This window comes from Pteronotus mesoamericanus, unplaced genomic scaffold (assembly GCF_021234165.1).
Source record: "Pteronotus mesoamericanus isolate MK-2021 breed Mesoamerican mustached bat unplaced genomic scaffold, CSHL_Meso_final contig_557, whole genome shotgun sequence".
NCBI lineage: Eukaryota > Metazoa > Chordata > Mammalia > Chiroptera > Mormoopidae > Pteronotus > Pteronotus mesoamericanus.
The window spans coordinates 442,096-462,339 of record NW_026555200.1 but is presented as its reverse complement, the minus strand read 5'-3'; the positions used below and the strand labels follow the sequence as shown (position 1 = coordinate 462,339).

The window sequence follows — 20,244 nt, the reverse complement described above, 5'->3', positions numbered from 1 at the left end:
GCTGGCGGGCTCGCACGCTGCTAGCCGGACTGTCTGTTCGCCACGTTTTGGTGGCCCCACTTGAAAATAAACCCTGACTGGCTGAAGTCACTTTTGCTGCTGGGGACAGCCAGGGCTCTGGGATGGCGTCTGACAGCCTTGAGGTCTGGGGGCAGGTGGTGGAGCCCTGATGGGCCAGACCAGTGTGTGAGTGGCTGTGGCTTCCATGGCCAGCTGTTCTGGAATGAGAACACAGTGGGCATTTAGGGTAGAAATGGAGGCCCAAAGAGGGAAGCAATGCAGAGACAGCCCATGGGACTTAGAACCCAGGCCTCTGCCTTCTCAGTCCCTTCCACGCAGTGCAGTGGATCATTCCTGGAAATCACGGCTGAGGTGTGGGCAGGGTGGGAAGGAGAAAAACCCCCCATTCTTGAGCACCTCCAAGGCACCTGCTGTCTTTATCAGAGTCTGACCACCCGAACCAACCTTCCTGCTTTGGGCCTAAGTGAAAATAAACACAGTAGCCGCCCCCCAGCCTTATCCACAAGGGATATGTTCTAAGACCCCCAGTGGATGGCTGAAACCAGGGAGAGTACTGAATCCTGGGCATACTGGTTTTTTTCCTATGCATATACCCATGATAAAGTTTAATTTCTCAATTAGGCACAGTAAGAGACTAATGAGAATAACAAATAATAAAACAGAACAATGATAACAATATACTGTAATAAGTTAAATAAATGTTCTCTCAAAATATCTTGTCATACTGTATCTATAATATGGATACCCTGGACAAAGGGCTGATTCACGTCCCAGTAGGGACAGAGCAGGACAGTGAGAGATTTCATCACACTGCTTAGAACGTCTGTGCAATTTAACATTTATGATTGTTTATTTCTAGAATTTTCCATTTAATATTTTCAGACCATGGTTGGCCATAGATAACTGAAACCATGGAAAGCAAACCTGCAGGTAAGGGGGGAGTGCTGTAATAGCTAATATGCATCGGCCATTTCCGTTACGATTATACAAGTTAATGTTTGCGAACAATGCCTGGCCCATAGCAGACATACCATAAATGCTATTTCATTCCCGTCACCGTTTTTGTCACCATGTGCCAGGCTGTCCTCTAGGCACTGCCTGTGTGCAGGCTGATTTATGGGCTGAATGCTCACACAAGCACCTTACAGGAAGGTGTCAGGGTCCCCCTTTTGCAGGTGAAGAAACAGGCCCAGAGACCTCTTCGAGGTCCCACAGCTTTACACTAAATATGGCCGAGCTGGCACTTGACTCGAAGGCTGTGTGACCCCCAAAGCTTCTGCACTTTCCCCACATCTGCAACCTCAAAATGGGTCCCCTACTCCCCTCTTTCTGACTAATCCATGCTGAGGGGTCAGCTGTACCACCTGCTGCCCATGTGACCTTGGACAGCTCACTTGCCTCTCTCTTGGCCTTGGTTATCTGCAACGTGGGGGTGATGACGCATCTCCCAGGACAGTTCATTTATTTACCCTTGTCGGGCACTGGGCTGGGCACAGGGAGACACAGCTCCTGGGGATTGCAGTGCCAGGAATCCAAACGATGTAATGGAGGGAGGACCCGAGTACACAGTCAAGCCCGTGGCTAGGACTTGGATCTTTAGCATAATGGCATGCACGGCCTCTTCTCTCTGGTCCGGAGGCGCCCTTTGCATGATTAGGATGCTTTCCTGCAGTGGATGGATCAATGCTGAGACCGCTGACAAAGAGCAACTCAGGTTCACGCTGGTTCCTCCTGGAGCATCACTGCCTGGATGGTCCTGCTACCATCCTGGCGGCGCCGGGCTGCTCCTGCCAAGAAGGCCTAGCCCGGTCAGGTGTCAGGGCAGTGGGCTGTCCTGGGGCAAGTCTGCACCGCACAGCAGGAGGAGCGCTTTTCCTGTCCTTCATGGCACAAACTCCACTCGTTATTTCATTCGTTTGTTCATTTATCCATTCAACATACATTTATCGAATGAGTACCATGTGCCCAACTCTGAGGACAGAGTAACGAACAGGACAGACGGAGACCCTGCCCTTGTAATGCTTATGTTCTAGGAGTAGCTCACGTTCAAGAGCCTGTTTGATTCTGTAAAAATCGCTTGATTGATGAACACGGAAGTGCGTCTTCCCTGGGGGAGGGGAAATCCACACATCCTGGGGCCTTGTCTTCCCAGGATAGTGCTGTGGCTGCCCCACCAGCTTGCCCTTCTCTCTCTGCCCTGATCTGGGGGGGGTCACATGCCTCTGTGGCACTGGGGGAAGGTCTTGGAGCCCCTGGGACCAGCCTGCCTCCAGGAACTTGCTCAGAGCACCCTCCACCTCCCTCTCTGGCTGATACAGTGACTGCTAGCGGGTGCCTGGGCCTCTGCTTTCCCTGCGCCCCCCGCCCCCACACACACACAAACATCCCCAGCCCTCCAGTCCTCTGCTGCCCACACTGGCTTCAGCCTCTTCCCACCTGCGTCCCTTCCCAGGTATGGGCCACTTCTTTCATTTGCTGATATTCTGCATCCTCTGGCTTTTGAGTAAAAGACCTTCTGTCCTGCAGCCCCCACCGTGGATGGTGGGACGCAGCACAGAAAAAGAGGTGGCCCGGAAACGTGTTAGTATGTGTATAAATAGCTGTCTCTATTAGGCGTGTGGACCACACATTGGATTCTCTCATCTCATTTAATCCTCACAAGGAGCTGGGTCCCATTATCCCCATGGTAAAGATGAGGAAACTGAGACTTGAAGAGGTGAAATGACTTGCTCAAGAGCCCAAAGTTAGTAACAGAAATCCAGAATTCTGTTACTGTGAGTAGAAGCCTTCCGCAGTCACCTCTCCCTCCAAAGGAATTCTTGGCTCCTCCAAGGGCATCAGATAACATTTGCAAATACCTGCTGCTGCTGCAGCCGCTGTCTTCCTGACTCTGGTGTCTCGGTTCACTGTGGGCCCTGTAGACTGTGCCAGACTGAACATAAGCTCATGATGGCCTGCGACCGTGTCTGAAATTCTTTCTCTCCTGTGGGGCCTAGAACTGTGCTTGCAGCTCTTAGGCCTGTGGAAATGTTCCCAGAGTTAAAGGGAAGAATGTCTTCCAGCATTCTCTGAGCCTAACCGCATGCCCGCTGCCCACCGCCTGTGATAACCCCCCAGCTCCCACCCAGCTTCTGTCTGGTTGAGGGGCTCTAACCACTGGGACCTACAGAATAATCTCCTTGCAAATAGCCACGCCCACTGGCCCGGACTGACAAGGAGTGAGTTCCAAAGGGCTACCTTCCCTTAGGCTGAGAGAGGTCCAAGCCAGGGCAGCAAACTTGGATGGTGGCTCTCGCGCTGGAATGGAGACAAATGCTTGTCTCCACTCCCCGCGACGGGTTTAACAGAAGTGGCAATTTACTCCCCAGCTGACAGTGAAGCCCAGACAGGGCCCCGAAGAAAAAGATGTAAATAAAACGGAAGGAAAACTAGGTGCGCCCTTGAAACTCCCTGCCCCTCAGCCAGAAACGGGGATTTATGACTCAGAAAAATCTCCGGTGCTTTATCTGGGGTGTGTGGGTATGTGTGTACGTGTGGGGTGCGGGTGTATTTTTCTAGTAATAAAACCCTCAGTCTCAGCAAATAAATTGGAGCAGACAGTTTTACCGACAGATTTTCTTTCTCCTTTATATAATAAAGAAAACGGAAGGAAATCTGAGATTGGGACTATAAGGGCTGCCGAATGTTGGGAGGAGATAAAATGCCAATACGTGAAGAGAGGCAAGGCTGTGGGCCAGCCAGGCAGGACGCTTCCCACAATCAGGACTTTAGGAGAAAATTCCTCACAGCTCCCCTTCTGCGCTCCTGAGTCCTCCCCTTTGAGGAGCCTGCCCCTGCAGTGGAGGAGGGGCAGGGGGCAGTGAGTTCCTCCATAGCCTTTTGGAGCCTAGTGGCTGGGATGTGAACTCTGGTCTAGGAGCCAGAGCTTTGCTATGCGCCCAGGGCGGGACCTCAGCTGAACTACGTTGCCTCTCTAAGCCTCAGTTTCTTCACCTGCCAAATGGGGAAATTATTGTCTCCTCACTTTTCAGGGACATCATGGGTCCACACAAAGTGATGGGCTTAAAACAGATTTCTCGCCTTCGCAATGATAACATTTTGGGGAGGGGGAGGGTTGTTCTATACATCGTATAATGGTTATAGTATACCTGGCTTCTACTGCTAGATGCCAGTTACCCATCCTCCCAAGTTGTGGCAACCCACACCGGCTCCAGACATTGCCAAATGTCCCCTAGTTAAGTGCCCTGGTTTAAAGGTACTTTGCTTCTTTTCCTCGCACTTCTCCTTGTCCCCTATTTGGGATGCTGGTGCCCATGCTGCAGAAGAGACAAGTAAGAGGGTGAGAGGACATGGTGCCCTGCTTTCCAACCACGTACACGCAGAGTCCAACGTCCCCAGGTCCCCAAAGCGGACCACAGGGGAAGTGTATGAGGAAGAGAGGCAATGGTGTGGGCTTAGTGAGGGGTAAGGAGAAACTGCAGTGGGAAGTCCCACTGCAGATCCTCCTTAGGGTCCTGGAGCTTGTGAACACATTATCATCATTCTGACCCTTCTCAGCCCAGGCTCCAAGGGGACCCTGGTACCTTTCAAGGACTCCTTATTCTTCATGAGCTTGCACTGGAGGAGGGTGATCCACACCGATGTGGCCGGTGCCTGGAATGCGTGGGTGCTCAATAAATGCACGGCCTCTGTGTCCTCTGAATGAGCAGCAATACCACCTAGGCCAGATAGATGTGGTTCAAGTCACCTTGAGTCCAGATGTGCCCAGAGGAGCCCATCTGCACCCAGGCCAGTCCTCTCAAGGAAGGTGACAGATCCAAGCTCAATGCCCAGCAAAGGTGTGGGGGAGGGGGACAGGCGCATTCAGCGTTCCCCTACCCCAGCTCCTTGGAGAAAGCCCATCTCTGGCTACCGCCCTCCCAGTCCCCTCCCCTGCCCCCCACCTCATCCCCATCCCGCCTCCACAGCACAGCCGCATGGACTTAATTCCACTTCTCCAGGCCCAGGCATGAGGCCTCCGTCGCAGGCTGTTAGCCTGGAGTCCAGCTGAGTGGCGAGAGGCTGCAAGCTTTCAGTCTATAATAGAGTTGCTGAGACAAGCGGAAAACTGCAGCCGAGTAAACAGATAAATAATTGAAACAGTGACAACACATACCTTGCTGCTTTGTGGAGTAACACTTTCATTAGCAGGAGGCAGCCCAGACTGGGGAAGCCGGCGGCGGGGAAGCAGGCGGGCAGCCGGCGGCTGGGAGCCCAGGACACTGGGGGCCGGCTTTTAATCAGCTGTGAGCAGCTGGGCCCCTGAGCAGCTTTGTCTCCCAACTCGCCTTTATTATCACCTCCTGGTTCTCCTGACTTCCCTGGGCCTTCGTGTTCCTAGGGGACTTGAGGACCCCCTGGCCCGCCGGTCCCAAGGGCCGCCAGAGGAGAGTGAGTCCCCCACCCTGCCCCCCTCTCTCCATCCCCCACGTCAGTAGATTGGGTTCTCCTCAGCCTCCTCCCAGGCCGCTTGCCTCCAGATGAGCCCTTTTGATCAGTCCTCACTCTAAACTAAAGCCAGAGGGAGAATCTGAACCCCTGCAACCCCGTGGCCTTCCCGGGCCCTGAGCTCCTTTGCCTCTGTGATCGGGCACACAGTCCACTCCCCACCGCCTTCTCACTGCACTGCACCTTGAACAGCCTACCTTCACTGTTCCTTCCTGCCCCAGGGCCTTTGCCCCTGCTGCCCGTCTGCCTGGAAGCATGTTTGCCATTTGCAAAGCTGTTTCCTACTCTTCCCTTTAGAAGGTAACAAACATCTCTTGCTGCAAGAAGCTTTCTCTGACTACTCTGTCCCCAGGATGGGGGCTGCTCCTCCTCTGTGCTCCCCCGCCATTCTGGGCCCACCCCCTGCAGGATTCATCAGAAATTATTGTAATGTAGCTTATTTGCCTCCCCATGAGATCTTTGCTCTGGTGACTGTCCCTGGCCCCTTCATGTCTTTCTGTCTAGCCCGCCTCCCTCCCTCTTTCTGTCTCTTCTCAGGCACGGACTCTGAGGCTGACTCTGCAAAATACATTCATAGTCTCTGGCCCTGTCTGCAGCTCCCCAAGCTGGACTTGTCATTTTCTGCAAGCTGCCCCGGGGAGCCCCAGACACGGGAGCCCCGGTGCAGCGGAAAGAGACAGAGAGTGCCAGCTGAGCTCCTTCTTAGCTGGGGGACCTCAGGAAGCTGCTCCACTTCGGAGCCTCGGTTTGCACATCCATAAAATGGGGATGACCTGGGGGCGCTCCAGTGACAGCTGTGGCATCCCGCACCCGAGGCCTCTCCAGGGGCAGCGGGACACGGGGCTGTCCAGCCTCTTCCTCTCCCGGCGGGCATCCCCAGAGCCCACTCCCTGCCTGGGGGAAGCGCTCAGCTGCGGCTGCCTCTCTGCTCTGTTGCAGGTGATGGATGGCGGCACCATCAAGCAGAAGATCTTCACCTTCGATGCCATGTTCTCCACCAACTACTCACACATGGAAAACTACCGCAAGAGAGAGGACCTGGTGTACCAGTCCACCGTGAGGTGAGGGGCTGCGGGGCGGGGACCGGGACGGCCGCCTCTCCGGCCCTTCAGCATCTGTCCCACAGAGTTGCTTAGGGGTCTCAGAATCACCTGCCATGGGCTTGGGAGGCCGAGCTGGGGACTTCACTGCAGAAGTAGGACCTATCCCCAGAGGCAGAGAAGAAGGAAGAAGGGGTCCTCCTTTGGTTACCAGGGTAACTCCTCACAGGCCCTCAGAATCCAACTCAGCTCCTTCTGTGGACACCCTCTTTAGACGCCCCCCTCCCCTCAGCAGAACTGATCGTCCCCAAAGCCTATCTATGGCTGTCACCCCACAAGAGGGGGACCTCACCATGTTAATGAAGAATAGCTTCACGTAGGCGCTGAACATGCACAACTTCACACACACACCCACGTGCGCCCTTTGCCACACTACACAGCCAACCGCTCCGCCTGGTACCCGGGCAGAAAGCGCAGGCAGGCTGGAAGCTGAAGGATGATTGGGCTGCGCTGAGCACGTGGTGAGACACTGCTGCAGACAGAGCTGGGGCAGGGCACTGCTTCGCGGGGTGCCGGTAATGTTCTCATTCTCCACACCTGGGTCGGCTCTCCTTTCCTTGGCCGTGAGCATCAGAAGACACAGCAGGTGCTCCACTTGGCCTGGTGCCCTCAGCTCTCAGCAGGAGGCCTGACGCACAGCAGGTGCTTGCTGCTGGATGACCCTGGGTTCGCTCCTTGGCCCTTTGGGCCTCGTTTTCCCCATGAGTAAAATTAGAAAATGGGACAAGACTTCAAAGGGCACATGCAGCCCAGCCTAGGGGATCTGGCAGGTGGTCCTTCCCTGCCCACTTTAGTAAGAACGGAAGGTGGATGTGCTGTCCTGGAGGGCCTTTCTGGGTGCCCCCTCCTTGCTGGGTTTTGTGCCCAGAGTCAGGCCCAGCGCTTGCTGGTGGAGTCCAGCGCTTGCTGGGTGCAAAGGGGCTGTGAGGGGCTCTGCCGCGCACGTGGCTCCCAGACGCCTTCACTCATATATTTGTGATTTCTCCTGCACCTGCTTCCAAAGACGACGGGGGGCGCCTTACAATACTGAAGCGCGCCTAAGACTAGCCAGTGACAATCAAATGAAACAGAGGCAAAAATTCATTTTGGAGAAGAAAATAACTATTCTGGGACCCACAGCTGATTTATATCATGCGAACGGTCAGTCACCACCGCTAGGCCTCCCCGAAGCCCGCCACTGCCGCCCCTGCCCTGCGTGGCGACCAGGGTCTCTGAGAAGCCCCTCATGCCCCAGCCTATCCCATCATTGCCAGCACCCCACCCCTGCCACAGGAAGGGTCCCTAGGGTGACTCCTTGGCTCTGGTTCCTAAGCCAGGAAGGAGACCCAGAGGCCACCAGAACACCCCTGAGCCCCGCCCCCCCATGCTCACCCTGCGTCCTGAAGACCTGGTTCAGAGCCTGGTTCAGCCACTTCCTGCTGAGTGACCTGGGACAAGGGCCTTACCTCTCTTTGGGTCAGTTTCCTCAGCAAGCTTCCTGAATGATCAGCCTGATACACTTGTGGGATTGGAGTAAGATTTACGTCCGGTGGCCTGAGAGCAAGCCCCGGCTCCTTCACCCCCTTGCTTTAGTGTGACCTTGTGTCTGAGCTTCTGGTCTCTGCAGGGAATGGCCACAGTAAGAAGTTCACTGCCGCCTGGCAAGATCTGTTGAGTTAATTCACATAAAGTGCCACCGCTGTCCCTGAGCGGTGCATCTTTGCTGTTATTACCCAGAAAAATCCCTCTTCCCTCACCATAAAGGAAAAAATCCTGTCCTTTTAATGAATCTCATAAGCCTTCTTATGGGCACTCTGTCTCTTTTGATCATCACAAATAATCTCATGAACACAAGTAGGTGTTATTATTATTTTCTACAGTCCTAGTTTTACAGATGAAATCAAAGTTCAGCGAGGTTAAAGGTCCCCTGCTGGAACGACATGAACTTGGTCAGCTCTGATCCACCTTATCCTACCGCTACCCCCAGAGAGGGGCAGAGCCTTGCCCAAGGTCACACAGCAGTGCTGGCTCCTGGCCAGTGCTCCTCTTCCTGAGCCTGGGCTCCAGGGCTGACATCTCAGGCGGAGAGCACGCGGTGAGAGCGGGCCGCAAGGAGGCCTGGGCGGAAGGGAAGACAGGAGCAGGCCCTCTCCATCTGATCCGATTGTGCCAGCCCGGAGAGAGCAGCCGCGCTGGAAGAGGCTGCTCCGCGAGGCTGCGGGGCCCCATTAGGGCTGGCGGTGGGGCGTGGGACTCCACATTTACATATAAATGAAGATATTTACAAATTAATGCATACCAACTAGAGAGAGTCCCAGCTCCACAGCTGTCTCAGCCACTTCCTCTTCAGCTGGGGAAAGGGGGAGAGAAGGAAGCTGAGAAGATCCCCAGGAACTGGCAGAGAGCAGTTTGTGGGCAGCTGAGAGGAGCCCCAGGGTCTCTCAGAGCTTTTCCTCCCGCTGGTGGGGTTCCCGGAGGGATGGCAGTCCAGTGGGGTGGCAGGGCTTCTGCCCCTGGAGCGGAGGGCGCAGGTGTCGCCCACCTGGGGCAGGTCACTGCCCCCCCCCGGCACCCCAGAGGCCCCATCTGCCAGAGGCCTTTCTAGTTCTGAGCCTCAGAACCCAGGACTCCCAGCTTGAAATTGACAGTAATTTATTCCTTCAAAGGGTATTTAATATTTAATTGAGCATCTCTCGGAGCCTGACATGATGCAAGGTGCCATGACCCAGAGGTACAAGAAAAGCGGGGTTCTCTACTTGCCCAGGGACACAGGCAACAACCTAGGCAAGCAAAACATGCATAAATATGTCACTACCCGTTCCACAAGGAATACCCCGCATGACACACCTGTAGAGCATCCTTCCCTCCCTACTCGTTCTCCCCTCCCCTCCCAGCTGCCTGGGACGCCCTCCCCAATACACCACTCACTCAGAGTCCTTGTCTCAGGTTCTGCCTCTCAGGGGCCGCCTAAATGGGGCAGTATGGCATGGACAGTCCCACCAGCTGGCCACCTACACACCAGCTGTCCTTCTCACCGGCCCTCTCATGCCCTGCGTCCCGCTCCATTCCCCTGTTACACCGCGGAGGGGCAGATCGTGTGGGCAAAATTCACTGGTTCCTGCAGAATGTGCCTGTCCCCAGATGGCAGCCAAGACCTTCCTGGAGGTCATGGTGAATCACCATGAGCCTTCAACCACCCCTGCCACTCTCACCTCTCCCCCCACCCCCCTGCACGCTCTGCCTTCCATTTCCCAAAGCCCCCTGCAGTCCCTTGTCCCCTTTCATCTGCTCAGGGTGTCACAAGGCACACTGGGCAGGTTTCTCTGGCTCTAATTTGTCCATAAGAAAAATCTAGACTCGAGGGGTTAAGCATGGCCCTGCCCCTCGCACACTTTCCCCACCTCTCTTTGCCAAGGCCTTGCTGCTCATTTCTTTCAGTTTCAGCTGAAATGGCACCTCCTCCAGGAAGCCAGCCCTGACTGCCCACACTGGATCAGATACCCCAGTGTATTTCCCCTTCATATACTCACTGCCCTGACCCTGGGTGTTCATAGTCTGCCTCCTAACTAGACCAGAAGTCCCATGAGAACAAGGACTGGGTCTGACGTCTTCATCACTGTCTCCCAGTCCCTGGCCTAGCACCAGCCCCATCACACACACACGCACGCACACACGGCACAAACACGTTGTGAAGGATGTGTAAATATTTATCGCGCAGATGAGTTAGTGGTGGGAGCTGTGGCGTCGGACGCATTACAGAGGAGCAAAGTCAGGCTCCTGAGCCCTCCTCCAGCATTTGCATCATTCATTCATCACAGGGAATTGAGCAATTGCTATGTGTCAGGGGACAGTGCTGGAAATAAAATAGCGAACAAGACATCACCAGACCTGCTCTTGTGAGGTTTACGATGGAGCGGGTGAGTAGGGACAGACTATAAAAATATGTTTAGAATAATAAGAGAACTATTTATACCTGGTGATGAGTGTGGTGAAGGAAATAAGGTCATGTAATAGAGAGTGAGGAATGACGGAGGGGGAGGGCTACCAGGTTTCTTGTAGGGGAGACATGTAAGCAGAGATCGACAGGATAGAAAGGAGCCAGCCGGCCGGGGCTGGGGGTCGGAAGGGCATTCCAGGTAGAAGGCACAGCAAGTGCCAAGGTCCTGAGAAAAAGCTGGCCGGATCTAGGAGGCGCCAGAGGGCCAGGGTGGCCAGAGTTCAGGAAGTAAATCGGCATTCATTCTCAGGGCCCCGGAAGCCCCTGTGATACATGTTTTGTAAAGTTCACCCAGGTTACCAAGTGGAGGGTGGATTGGAGGTGACAAGGAAGGACAAAGCCCTCCTCCAAGGAGTCTGGGGCGGCAGACAGAGGTTTCTTCATAGGTCTCAGGATTTCATTTCCAAATCTTAGTGGAGCTGGGAGGCGGGGGCCTGGAAGCCCACCTGGGCCGGCAGGTGGGGGCAGGAGAGCCAGCTCTCGCAGGGTGGTCTGGTTGCCAAGCCTGGGAACTTGTGCGCATGCGCCATCCCCTAAAGCTGACAGAGCTGGGGAACCGTTGGCTCGCATAGAGCCTGGGGGTTTCCTGGAGAATGTGAGAGCGCAGTTACACTTTTCCTAATTCATCCTGATCCGGGGAAGGAGGTGTGGGAGAAATCAAGGAAATGAAAAAAAGAGCCTTGAGGATCAAAGACGTGGAAAGAAACGCCGCTTCTTTTATTACTCTGAGATGCAGCCGTTCACGTAGTCACTCAACAGCGCGTATTGAGCATTTGTGGCATTCGTGGCACAGAACTGGGGGCACAGCACCCCGAGGAGGTGAAGATGCAGCCCCTGCCCCTGTGGAGCTTCCAAGCCTGCCCCCTCTCCCACCCACCTAGACGCTCCTCCAAAGGCTGCCCTATATCTTTTTCATCTGAGAAACCCCAGAACCGGCTTGGCATTTAGAGAGGAACAATAAATATTTGTGAGATGAAAGGAGAGAAAGGGGAGATAAAACATGGAGATAAATAGCTAACAATTCAAGTAATAAAGTGATAGCTGTCACAGGAAAGATTCCGCTATAATGCAGTGACGAGTCAGAGATGGAGAGACTGGGGAAATCATGGAGAAGGTGGCATTTGAAGTGGCCCTAGAAGCATAAGTAGGTTTTAGACAAAGGGAAGCCGGGAGCAGACACTCTAGATGGAGGGCACGCGTGTGCGAGGGGGTGGGGAGGGGGAGGCCTGAAGACCTGCAGGCAGACAGAGGTTTCAAAGTAGACGCCCTCTGGAATCTGTTCAAACGAAAAAAAAAAAAATGTAGTTGGTTTTTAAACAGACACATTAACTGTCTGGTCCAAAGAGCTGAGAGGGTTGTTTCCCTTTGAAAAGTTAAATGTCCCTTCTGAGTCTCATCCATTAGCGTTGCAGGGCCAACTCTTTCTTCACTGTTGGTGCAAAGAAATATGCCGTCTGATCCCAGTGATTTCAAAGCCCGAATTCCACAGCTCCCTACTCCCTGTTCATATTGTCATCAACCACCCCTCTTTTTTTCCCTCCAAAATATACATAACACATGCTGCTTGCATATAAAATTGCCATTCATTTCTCCATTCATTCGATCACTCAGCATACACACGTTGAATACCTACTATGTGCTGGGCTTGTGCTGGGTTATGGGCAACAGAATGAACGGGGGCCCTGTCCACGTGGAACTGACTGTCAAGGTTGTGCCCCAGTCCTTGACCCGCAGTAAACCCATTCTTCTCTCCCCAACCCAGAAATTATCAAGGAATGCGAAGGAGCCAGAGTGAGACTGTAAGGATAACCTTGAACCCTTTTCAGCACTTTATTCCTAAAAGATGGTATCTCTCAGTCGCATCAGAATTGAACACCCCAGGTCTTCCACCCATCGTGCGGACCAGATCCTCGCCTCAAACCCCGGGGGATATTTAAGGAGCAAGAACTGCAGTTCCCCTCCCAGCCACTAGGGTAATTTTCAATCCAGTCCTCCCTTCTCAGCAAGTTAGTCTGCTGAGCAAGGAGCCGCAGTAAGGTGGTGCCTACGCCACCACCCCACAGGCCAGTCCCCAGACCACCTGCATTAGGATCACCTTGGAAGTGGCTTAAAAATACCAATTTCTGGGCCCCACCAAGATGGAGTTTGATTTGGAGCAGGGCCTGGAAAATCAGTCTTTGAAAAAGTCTTCCAGGTAAAGATGTTGGTAGTGAAATTTGGAAAGCTCTGCTCACACAACACCTTCCATCTGCTCCGATGTGCAGATTTGGGCCAAAGAACTCAGTGGGAAGCTGCAAGGCACAGATAATCCTAGTGTGCTGGCAGCTGGTGGCTGACAGACGATTGTTCTAAGTACCCCCCCCCCCCCACCCCCCACCGCTCTCCAAGGGCCAGACCTGTTCAGGTTGAAGATGACAAAATAGCTGGACCAGCCAGTGGCCTCCCAGTCCAGAGCGACCTCACAGGTACCGACCAATCCTGGAGCCTGAGCCACCCCCACGCCAGCTCCCACTAGTTTTCATTAGAAGAATGCAGCTGACTTGTGCCCAGCCCTGGGCTGAGCTTCTCAGGAAGTGAGGGCGTGGCTGGAGGCAGGGCAGCCCAGGAACCAGATGCGCCTAATGCAACTCCCTGGCCAAGGCGTTCCCCACAAAGGCGGAGTGTGCCCGTGCTTTCTGAGCCAGAGTCTTGCTGGACCCCACCCTGAGCACCCCACCCCAGGGTACCCGTTAAGGAATGCAGAGTCACTGGACCCCCTCAGTGTCACGCCTGCCGGCCACGCTCTGCCCAGACTACCAGCCTTTCTCCTTAGGTGTTGTCTGTCAGGGCAGGGACCGCCCCCCCTTCTTTATCTCGAGGTCCTCTGCGCTTGGCACAGGGCCTGGGATGGAAGCCCAGGGCCTCAGTAAAAGTTTGTTGAATCAATAGGCTGACAGGTTATCCAAATGTGGAATTACCATTTCAAACAGTCAGCAAAACTCTTTCCCATCTATCATCTCGTTTAACCCTCACAACCATCCCATGGAGTGTAGAGCTCAACCTCACCGAGTCCTGTTGTGTGGTTTTGGGTTGTTGTATAGATGATAATACGGGAAAACAGAGAGCCAAAGTCACACAATTTGCACATGGTGAAGCCTGGGTTTGTCCCCATGGGCTGTTGGAGCCATATTGGGTCCCTGGACTACTGGGGGCAGGGCCATTCAGCAGTCATTGAGTGCCCACCCTGTGCCAGGACCTGTGCCAGGCCCTGGAGAGTTAGGGGTCCTAGTGAGGTCACGTGACCTTGCATCTCCATCCCTACATGCACAACATGAGCCCATGAGCACGCCCGCACACAGGGTCCCTGGCCTGTGATGCGTGGTGCCTCTGGGTAGGGAGCTGCCAGAGTCCGTCATCACCTTAAAAACAGCCACCTCCTGGCAGTCCCAGGCCCCTGGATGCCTTGGCCAAGGAGACAAGTGATGCCCAATCCAGGCTCCAGAAGTGGGACTCTAGGGCCTCTGCCGCCTCAGCTGGCAGCATGAACTTGGTTGACTTGCTGAGAAACCAGTTAACCTCACTGTCTTCTGCTGCCCTGCCTATCTCCCCAGGAGCGGGAAGGCCTCCGCCTCCTTCCCCCCACATTCTGCAGCCTTCTCCCTCTCCCTGCCCCTCCTCCTCTTGTTCACTTCTCAGCTCCCCACTTCTCACCTTCCCCAGTGGTTGCCTGTCCTCCTCTGCCTTTTTGGGCCCAGTTCAAATGCCCCACAGCACAACCCTCCCCAAGTGCCCCCCCCCCATCAATCCTGCCCCAGGAACACTCTGCGTTGTGCCTCGGCTCCGCTTGTGTGGATGCAATGACCCGCTCACGGGAATGCTGTCCCCACCGAGGCCACGAGCACCCAGGCGGGCAGGGCTCAGCATCATTCACACAGGCTGCCCCTCAGCACGTTCCCGAGGGATGGGCACTGCCTTCCTTCCTCCCGAGTCCCCTCCCCACCCACCAGTAAAGGTCAAGCCTCTTATCCTTTTGTTTCTTGCCTTTTCTCTTTTCCTCTGCTTCTGTGGTTTTCCTTTCTTAGGGCCACATTCTTCTTGCCTTTATTTCTCCCCTTCTCGATCTCACACTTCCCACCTGGGCATTTTCTTCTCCCTGAACATTCTTGCATCCCTTGGCTTGGAGCCCCTCTATGGCCCAGCATGGACCCTGGGTCTCGAGGCCCCAGAGGCCCCAGTAGCATCAAACAGGTCCCTGTTCTATATGGCGGGGGACGCGGGTAGGGGCACTTCTCCGTGGTTGGGTCTTGAGTTAGTGGAGACCTTTGATGCAGGGGACTGAGATGTACTCTGTTGGGTCCACAGCTGTCACCAAACAGCCCCCTCCTCCCACTCTCTCCATTCTCTGTTTGCCCTCTGGCCCACAAGGAGGCCCCTAGGACTCCCAAAATGCACCCTTTCTCACTAACCTTGCTCCCCTGGGGAAGGAAGTGTTTGCAAAGCTGTCTGCTGCCCTCTGGTGAAGCACTGGGGTATTGCAATAAGGGGGGGGTCCCTTACCTGTGCCCCACCCTGTCTTCACCAAGGATGGGTCTTGTTCCTCAAGAGTAGGGACTCTCCTTTCTTTATCTCTAGGGCCTCAGTGCCCAGTAAGAGTCTCAGGAGAGATTTGTTAAATTAATGAGCTGACAGGTTATCCAAATGTGGAATTATTATTTCAAACGTTCAGCAAAACTCTTTCCCATCCATCATTTGCTTAAGCCCTAATGACAATTTTATGAAGTACAGATCTCAGACCCTAGTTGTGGGGCTCCAGCTCAGCCCAGAGGGGAAAGTGACTAGCCCAAGAGCTGAGAGATGTTCGCTATCAGGCAGGAACTCCCTTCCCCTGGGGCCCTTCCCAGTGACGGATCTGAGCCCCTGAGCTGATAGAAATGGGGGGAGGGGGTCTCTGGGGGTCACCCATTTTCTTCTCTGCATAGCAGTTTGCTGTTTAGCCAGGGCCTTCTGGAGACAGCGTCCTCACCCAGAATCACCCCACCGAATTGCAAGTCCAGGCTGCAACCTGGTAGGGTGGGGGGAGGTAGTTCTGATACGCGCCCCACGGACCATGACATGTTTCAGCTCCGTCAAGGGCGGGCTTGCCCTAATTACTCATTGGCCATTTGAAAAACGTTTCTTTGTTCATTGTAGACATCAAGACACAGGGGTACACAAGGGGGGGTAAGATCCCTGCCTCCACGGAGGTGACTTTCCTGGGGAAATGCCAGCACCCCAGGGAGAGTCGGGGGGGCGGGGGGTGGGCTCTGCAGCGCAATGGTGAGAGGGAGCAGTCACACAAAGACCAGGGAATGAGCATTCTGGAAGAGGAGACAGCAATGGCCTGAGGTGGGGGCAACCTAGCCCAATGGGTCAACCAAGAGCAGGAAAAAGCCCAGAGGGTCTGGGGAATAGATGGGCCCTGGAGGCAGTGGGGGGGGAGCAAGGGAGGAGTCGCACAGGCCGGCTGTCATGGAACAGGCCTCTTGAACCTCATCAGAATACAGATTCCCACTCAGGGAGTCTGGCTGGGACCTGAGCTCCTGCATTTCTGATCCTCTCCCAGTCAAGGCCCGTGCTGCTGTTGGGGGTCGACACAGGAATCCCCAGGGGGCTTTACAAACTCCCCTTGTCCCCGCCAAGCCCCAGGCGGTTTAGCAGCACTTTGCCGGTGGAGGGGGTAGGGGGTAGGGTGGGCGCAAGCATCAGTTTTTCAAAGTCTGGCAGGCCAGTGTGAGAACCACTGTTGTGGGACATTCTGGGTTGTTAAAGAAAACTTGAATTGTATTCTAGGAACAGTGAGGAGTCACCAAAGTTGACTTCGTTTCTATTTGTATGTTGTTAATAGATCCACTGGAGCCACTGCGGAGGATGTAAGGTGGAGGCAGGGAGGCCAGGGAGGGGAGGCGGTGATGGGCTGGCTCGGGTCAGCGTGGAGAATCGTGATGGGACACTTTGGGAGCAGAGCTGGCAGGACTCACGGATGGACTGGAAATGGGGGGAACCTCAGAAAGAGACAGGTTGACCTCTAAGGCCAGGGTCATAGCATTTAGGTGGAGGGGAGCTTCTTCCTGAGACAGGGAGGCCAATGAGGACCAGCTAGGGCTGGCGGGGTTGGACGGGGGAGGGAGGTGCAGAATTCTCAAGTTCTGTTTGGACCAGCTCTGTTTGCATGTCTGTTAGACACCAGAGCAAAGACGACGAGTAGGTCAATGGAAACACAGGGTGAGGGGGAGGTTGTGATCACAGATACAAAGGCGAGAGCCACCAGCACACAGATGCCATGTAAAGTCACTGTCCCTTCCCAGACTTGGGACAGGGCAGCCAGCAGCTTTCAGGCCTCACTAAGGCCATTCCTCTTGGTTTTCAGGTGGGGAAACCAAGGCCCAGAGACTGTGGAGGGCTTCCCTAAGGTCACACAGCAAGTCAACGTGTGACTTGTAGGCGGGACCATTTCCACTCTGCAGAACTCAACGGAGCTCCCTCCCCTTGCCCCAGCCACAGTTCTGGGGAGAGAGTTACTGAGATGGAAAATAATTTATATGTCCGCAGCCAGAAAACCACTGTTAGAAATTATCCACTCACACACACGCACACACATTATCTTTTCCCTTCTAAGTAAAAAATCAGTAGCTGGCTGTCAGCTTTATTACTAATTACACAACTACTTTATTGCTGGTATTAAAAAAAATGAAGGCTAAAAATGTCTGGGAAAGACTTAATTTAGTAAACAGTTCAGAACAAAGTATTTGTGGCTGTGGTATTTCTTCACATTAGAATTTGCTCTGGGTGATTCAAATCTTCTCTTTACTATATTATTGCGGCCTAATAAAGTTCCCAGGTTCTGGGAGAAGCTTCTTCGCCTTGGAAGGAAATTGTGTGGGGAGGCGAAGACTGGGTAGGGTTGATGGAGAATGGTGTGTGTGGGTGGGGTGGAGGGGTACTCTAGTGGGCCTAAGGGTCCTGGGAAAACGCACCTGCAAGAGGGCAGGAGATGTGAGTGCCCTGCTGAGCACACAGTGGGCTCTCAACAGTGGATGGATGGATGCATGGTGAATGAATGAATGAATGAATGAATGAATGAATAAAAGAGGAGCTCCCAGCTGAACCACCAGGCTGTTGCACAGCTTAATCAAGGAAAAGGAGTCACCTAAAACTTGCCATTGATAGAGATAAGGCAGAAAAGGTCAGTGGGCCATTGGCTTTTTGTAGAAGATAGGCATTTGTCACCTCTATTTGCAAACAACACGGACAGCACTGAGAAGGAACACCACACAGGCTGCAGGACAGGGAGGTCTTTTTCATGTTACAAAAAGGCAGAGGCAACTAGGGAAGCTGAGTGACTTGCTCCAGGTCATACAGCTCGGTAGCGATGGAGAAGTCAGGCCCCGGGCTTCCTGATGTTCAGCAAGGGCTACCTCTTCCTTCCCAGCTCCCCACAGCTTAGTTCCCTTCTCTGCACACCAGGTCCCCAGATGCCTGGGTTCCTCCTACACCCAGCAGCCAGGGGGAGCCTTCTCAAGTAAAATTACATGGTGGCACCTGCTGCTGGAAGTCCCCCAAGGGCTTCTTAGCTCCTTTTCCAGAAAACCTTCATTTCCTGCCAGGCCTGCACAGTCCCATGAAATCTCAACCTCCACTCCACCCTGCACCCCACCATCCTCTGCTCACCCTGATTTTGTCGTCAAGCTTGTTCCGGCCTCAGGACATTTGCTCATGCTTTTCCTCTGCTAGGTACACTCTTCCATCCCATGTCTCCGATCAAATGTCATCCCCACAGAGGCCTCCCTCACCCTTCCTCTGGAGGAGTCTCCACACCCAGCCCAGGCGCTCACGTCTCCTTGCACCCATTTGCTTGTTACAGCATTTATTACTGTCCAGTAGGACTCTCTCACTTGCGTATTTTTTTCCCTTTATTCTTCTCAAATGCAACCCTGAGGATGAGGACTTGGTCCCTCTGGTTCTTTTCTGTTCCCCCAGCCTCCAGAACGATACGAGGCACCTCTACACAAGGGATAAGTGAACCCCTGATTAGAGGGCCAGGCTATTAGACCGCTGCCCAGTACCAGCCCAGAGCCCTAGGATTTCAGGACTAGAGTCTAGTCCCAAGTCTGCAGTGTGACGTGGCCAGATACCCACTTCCCTGAGCCTCAGTTTCCCTTTTATCCAATGCACTAATGGGAGGGGGCACCGGGTGATGGACAGCCCTCCCAGCTCTAACCCTATCTGCCCCTTCCTCGCCGCACTATCAAAGGGGCCAGGCAGAGGGTACCGGGCTCCCTCCATGTGCACCCCGAGCTGGGGCCTAGAGACAGATGCCCAGAGTTCCGAGACAAGCTGGGAACTGCCTGCCAGGCAGTTCTGAGTACCTCCGCTTGCATTCTCGGGGGAGTGGCTTGCCCTTGCTGTGGCAATTTCCTCGTGAGCGGGGCTGGCACTCCTAATTATTATTTGGAAAGGTTTGGGGAGGCTCAGTTAATTGATTACATATTTCCTTCCTTGACAGGGCATTTGTTCAGTTGTGTCTTTTATTTTTTTTCCCCCTGCTAGGTTAATGTTCCTGGGCATGTTGAGTATTTTGTGGGGACCATGGGACTAAAGCAAGTCATAACTCTCCCCCCAGCTCGCCAGCCCTGCCAGGGGCTTTCGAGCACTTTAATTTAACTTCCCTGGACCTTTGCTTCCCCACGAGAGTGATGATATAGTCAGAGCCCTGAGAGCCGAGGACTCATAATAATGCTAACGCCAGTGTTTATCAAGCTCTTACTACGTGCCATGCCCTGCTGTAAGCACTTCCCACTCATGAACTCATAAATCCGCCCCGGGCAGGTGCTATTACTATCCCCATTGGCAGGTGAAAAGTGAAGCTCAGAGAGGTTAAGTGACTTGGCCAAGGTTGCACAGCTGCTAAGTGGCCAAGCCCTGGGACTTAAACCCACCAGCCATGTGGGAGGTGAGATGTAAGACACAGGCTCCCCGTCACTGCTCTGTAAGTGTCCCAACAGGCTCAGGGTGCGGGGATACAGGGCCTCCATCACCCTGGGCGGTGGGGCAGGCTGGCGGGCCGCTCTGGTTTGCCTCTGCCAGGTGCCTTGTGCGGTGACACAGGGCAGGACTCGGAGCCTCAGCTATTTCACTGGTAAGAGAAAAAGAATGATTTCAGCTCCCAAGCTGTGGCGAGGCTTGTAGGGATGTCTAATGTCTAGCACTAGCGGTGTTAAGTAAAAAATAGCTGAATCACAGGTGCTTGCTTGTAATATGCTCCTAATGTATATATATCTTACTACATATATTCTTCTGTATGAGACACATTTTATACCATAATGTCAAGTAATAATAAGAATGGGGTGGGAAGGTCATTGACTCTCAGGGGGCTGTCCCCACTTGCCCCAGAAAGGACACTCCGCTCCTGTGGTCTCAGGAGCCTCTCTCACCGCCCTCCCATGGTTTGGCCACTGCTCCTGCAGGGAGGGACCCCGTGTGCCTGCCCCCACTCCGGCCCTGCGGAGCTCGGCACAGAGGAAGTGCGGAGAGAATGAAAGAATGAACGATGGAGCTGGCTCTTCCCTTCTGCTTTTCTGGGGGAGGGGAGGGACCCTTTCCTGGCCCCTCCCACTGGGTGACCCATCTAAGTGTTCCTCCTAC

General features: G+C 54.0%; 1 protein-coding gene across 1 annotated transcript in view; it reads left to right on the top strand.

The window, feature by feature from the left end:
- IGSF21 (immunoglobin superfamily member 21) overlaps positions 1 to 20,244 on the top strand; it is a 227,955-nt gene that overhangs the window by 143,494 nt on the left and 64,217 nt on the right. Inside the window, exon 3 of the mRNA XM_054579614.1 lies at positions 6,448 to 6,569. Coding sequence (XP_054435589.1) covers positions 6,448 to 6,569 — 122 coding nt within the window. The remainder of the gene's footprint in view (positions 1 to 6,447; positions 6,570 to 20,244) is intronic.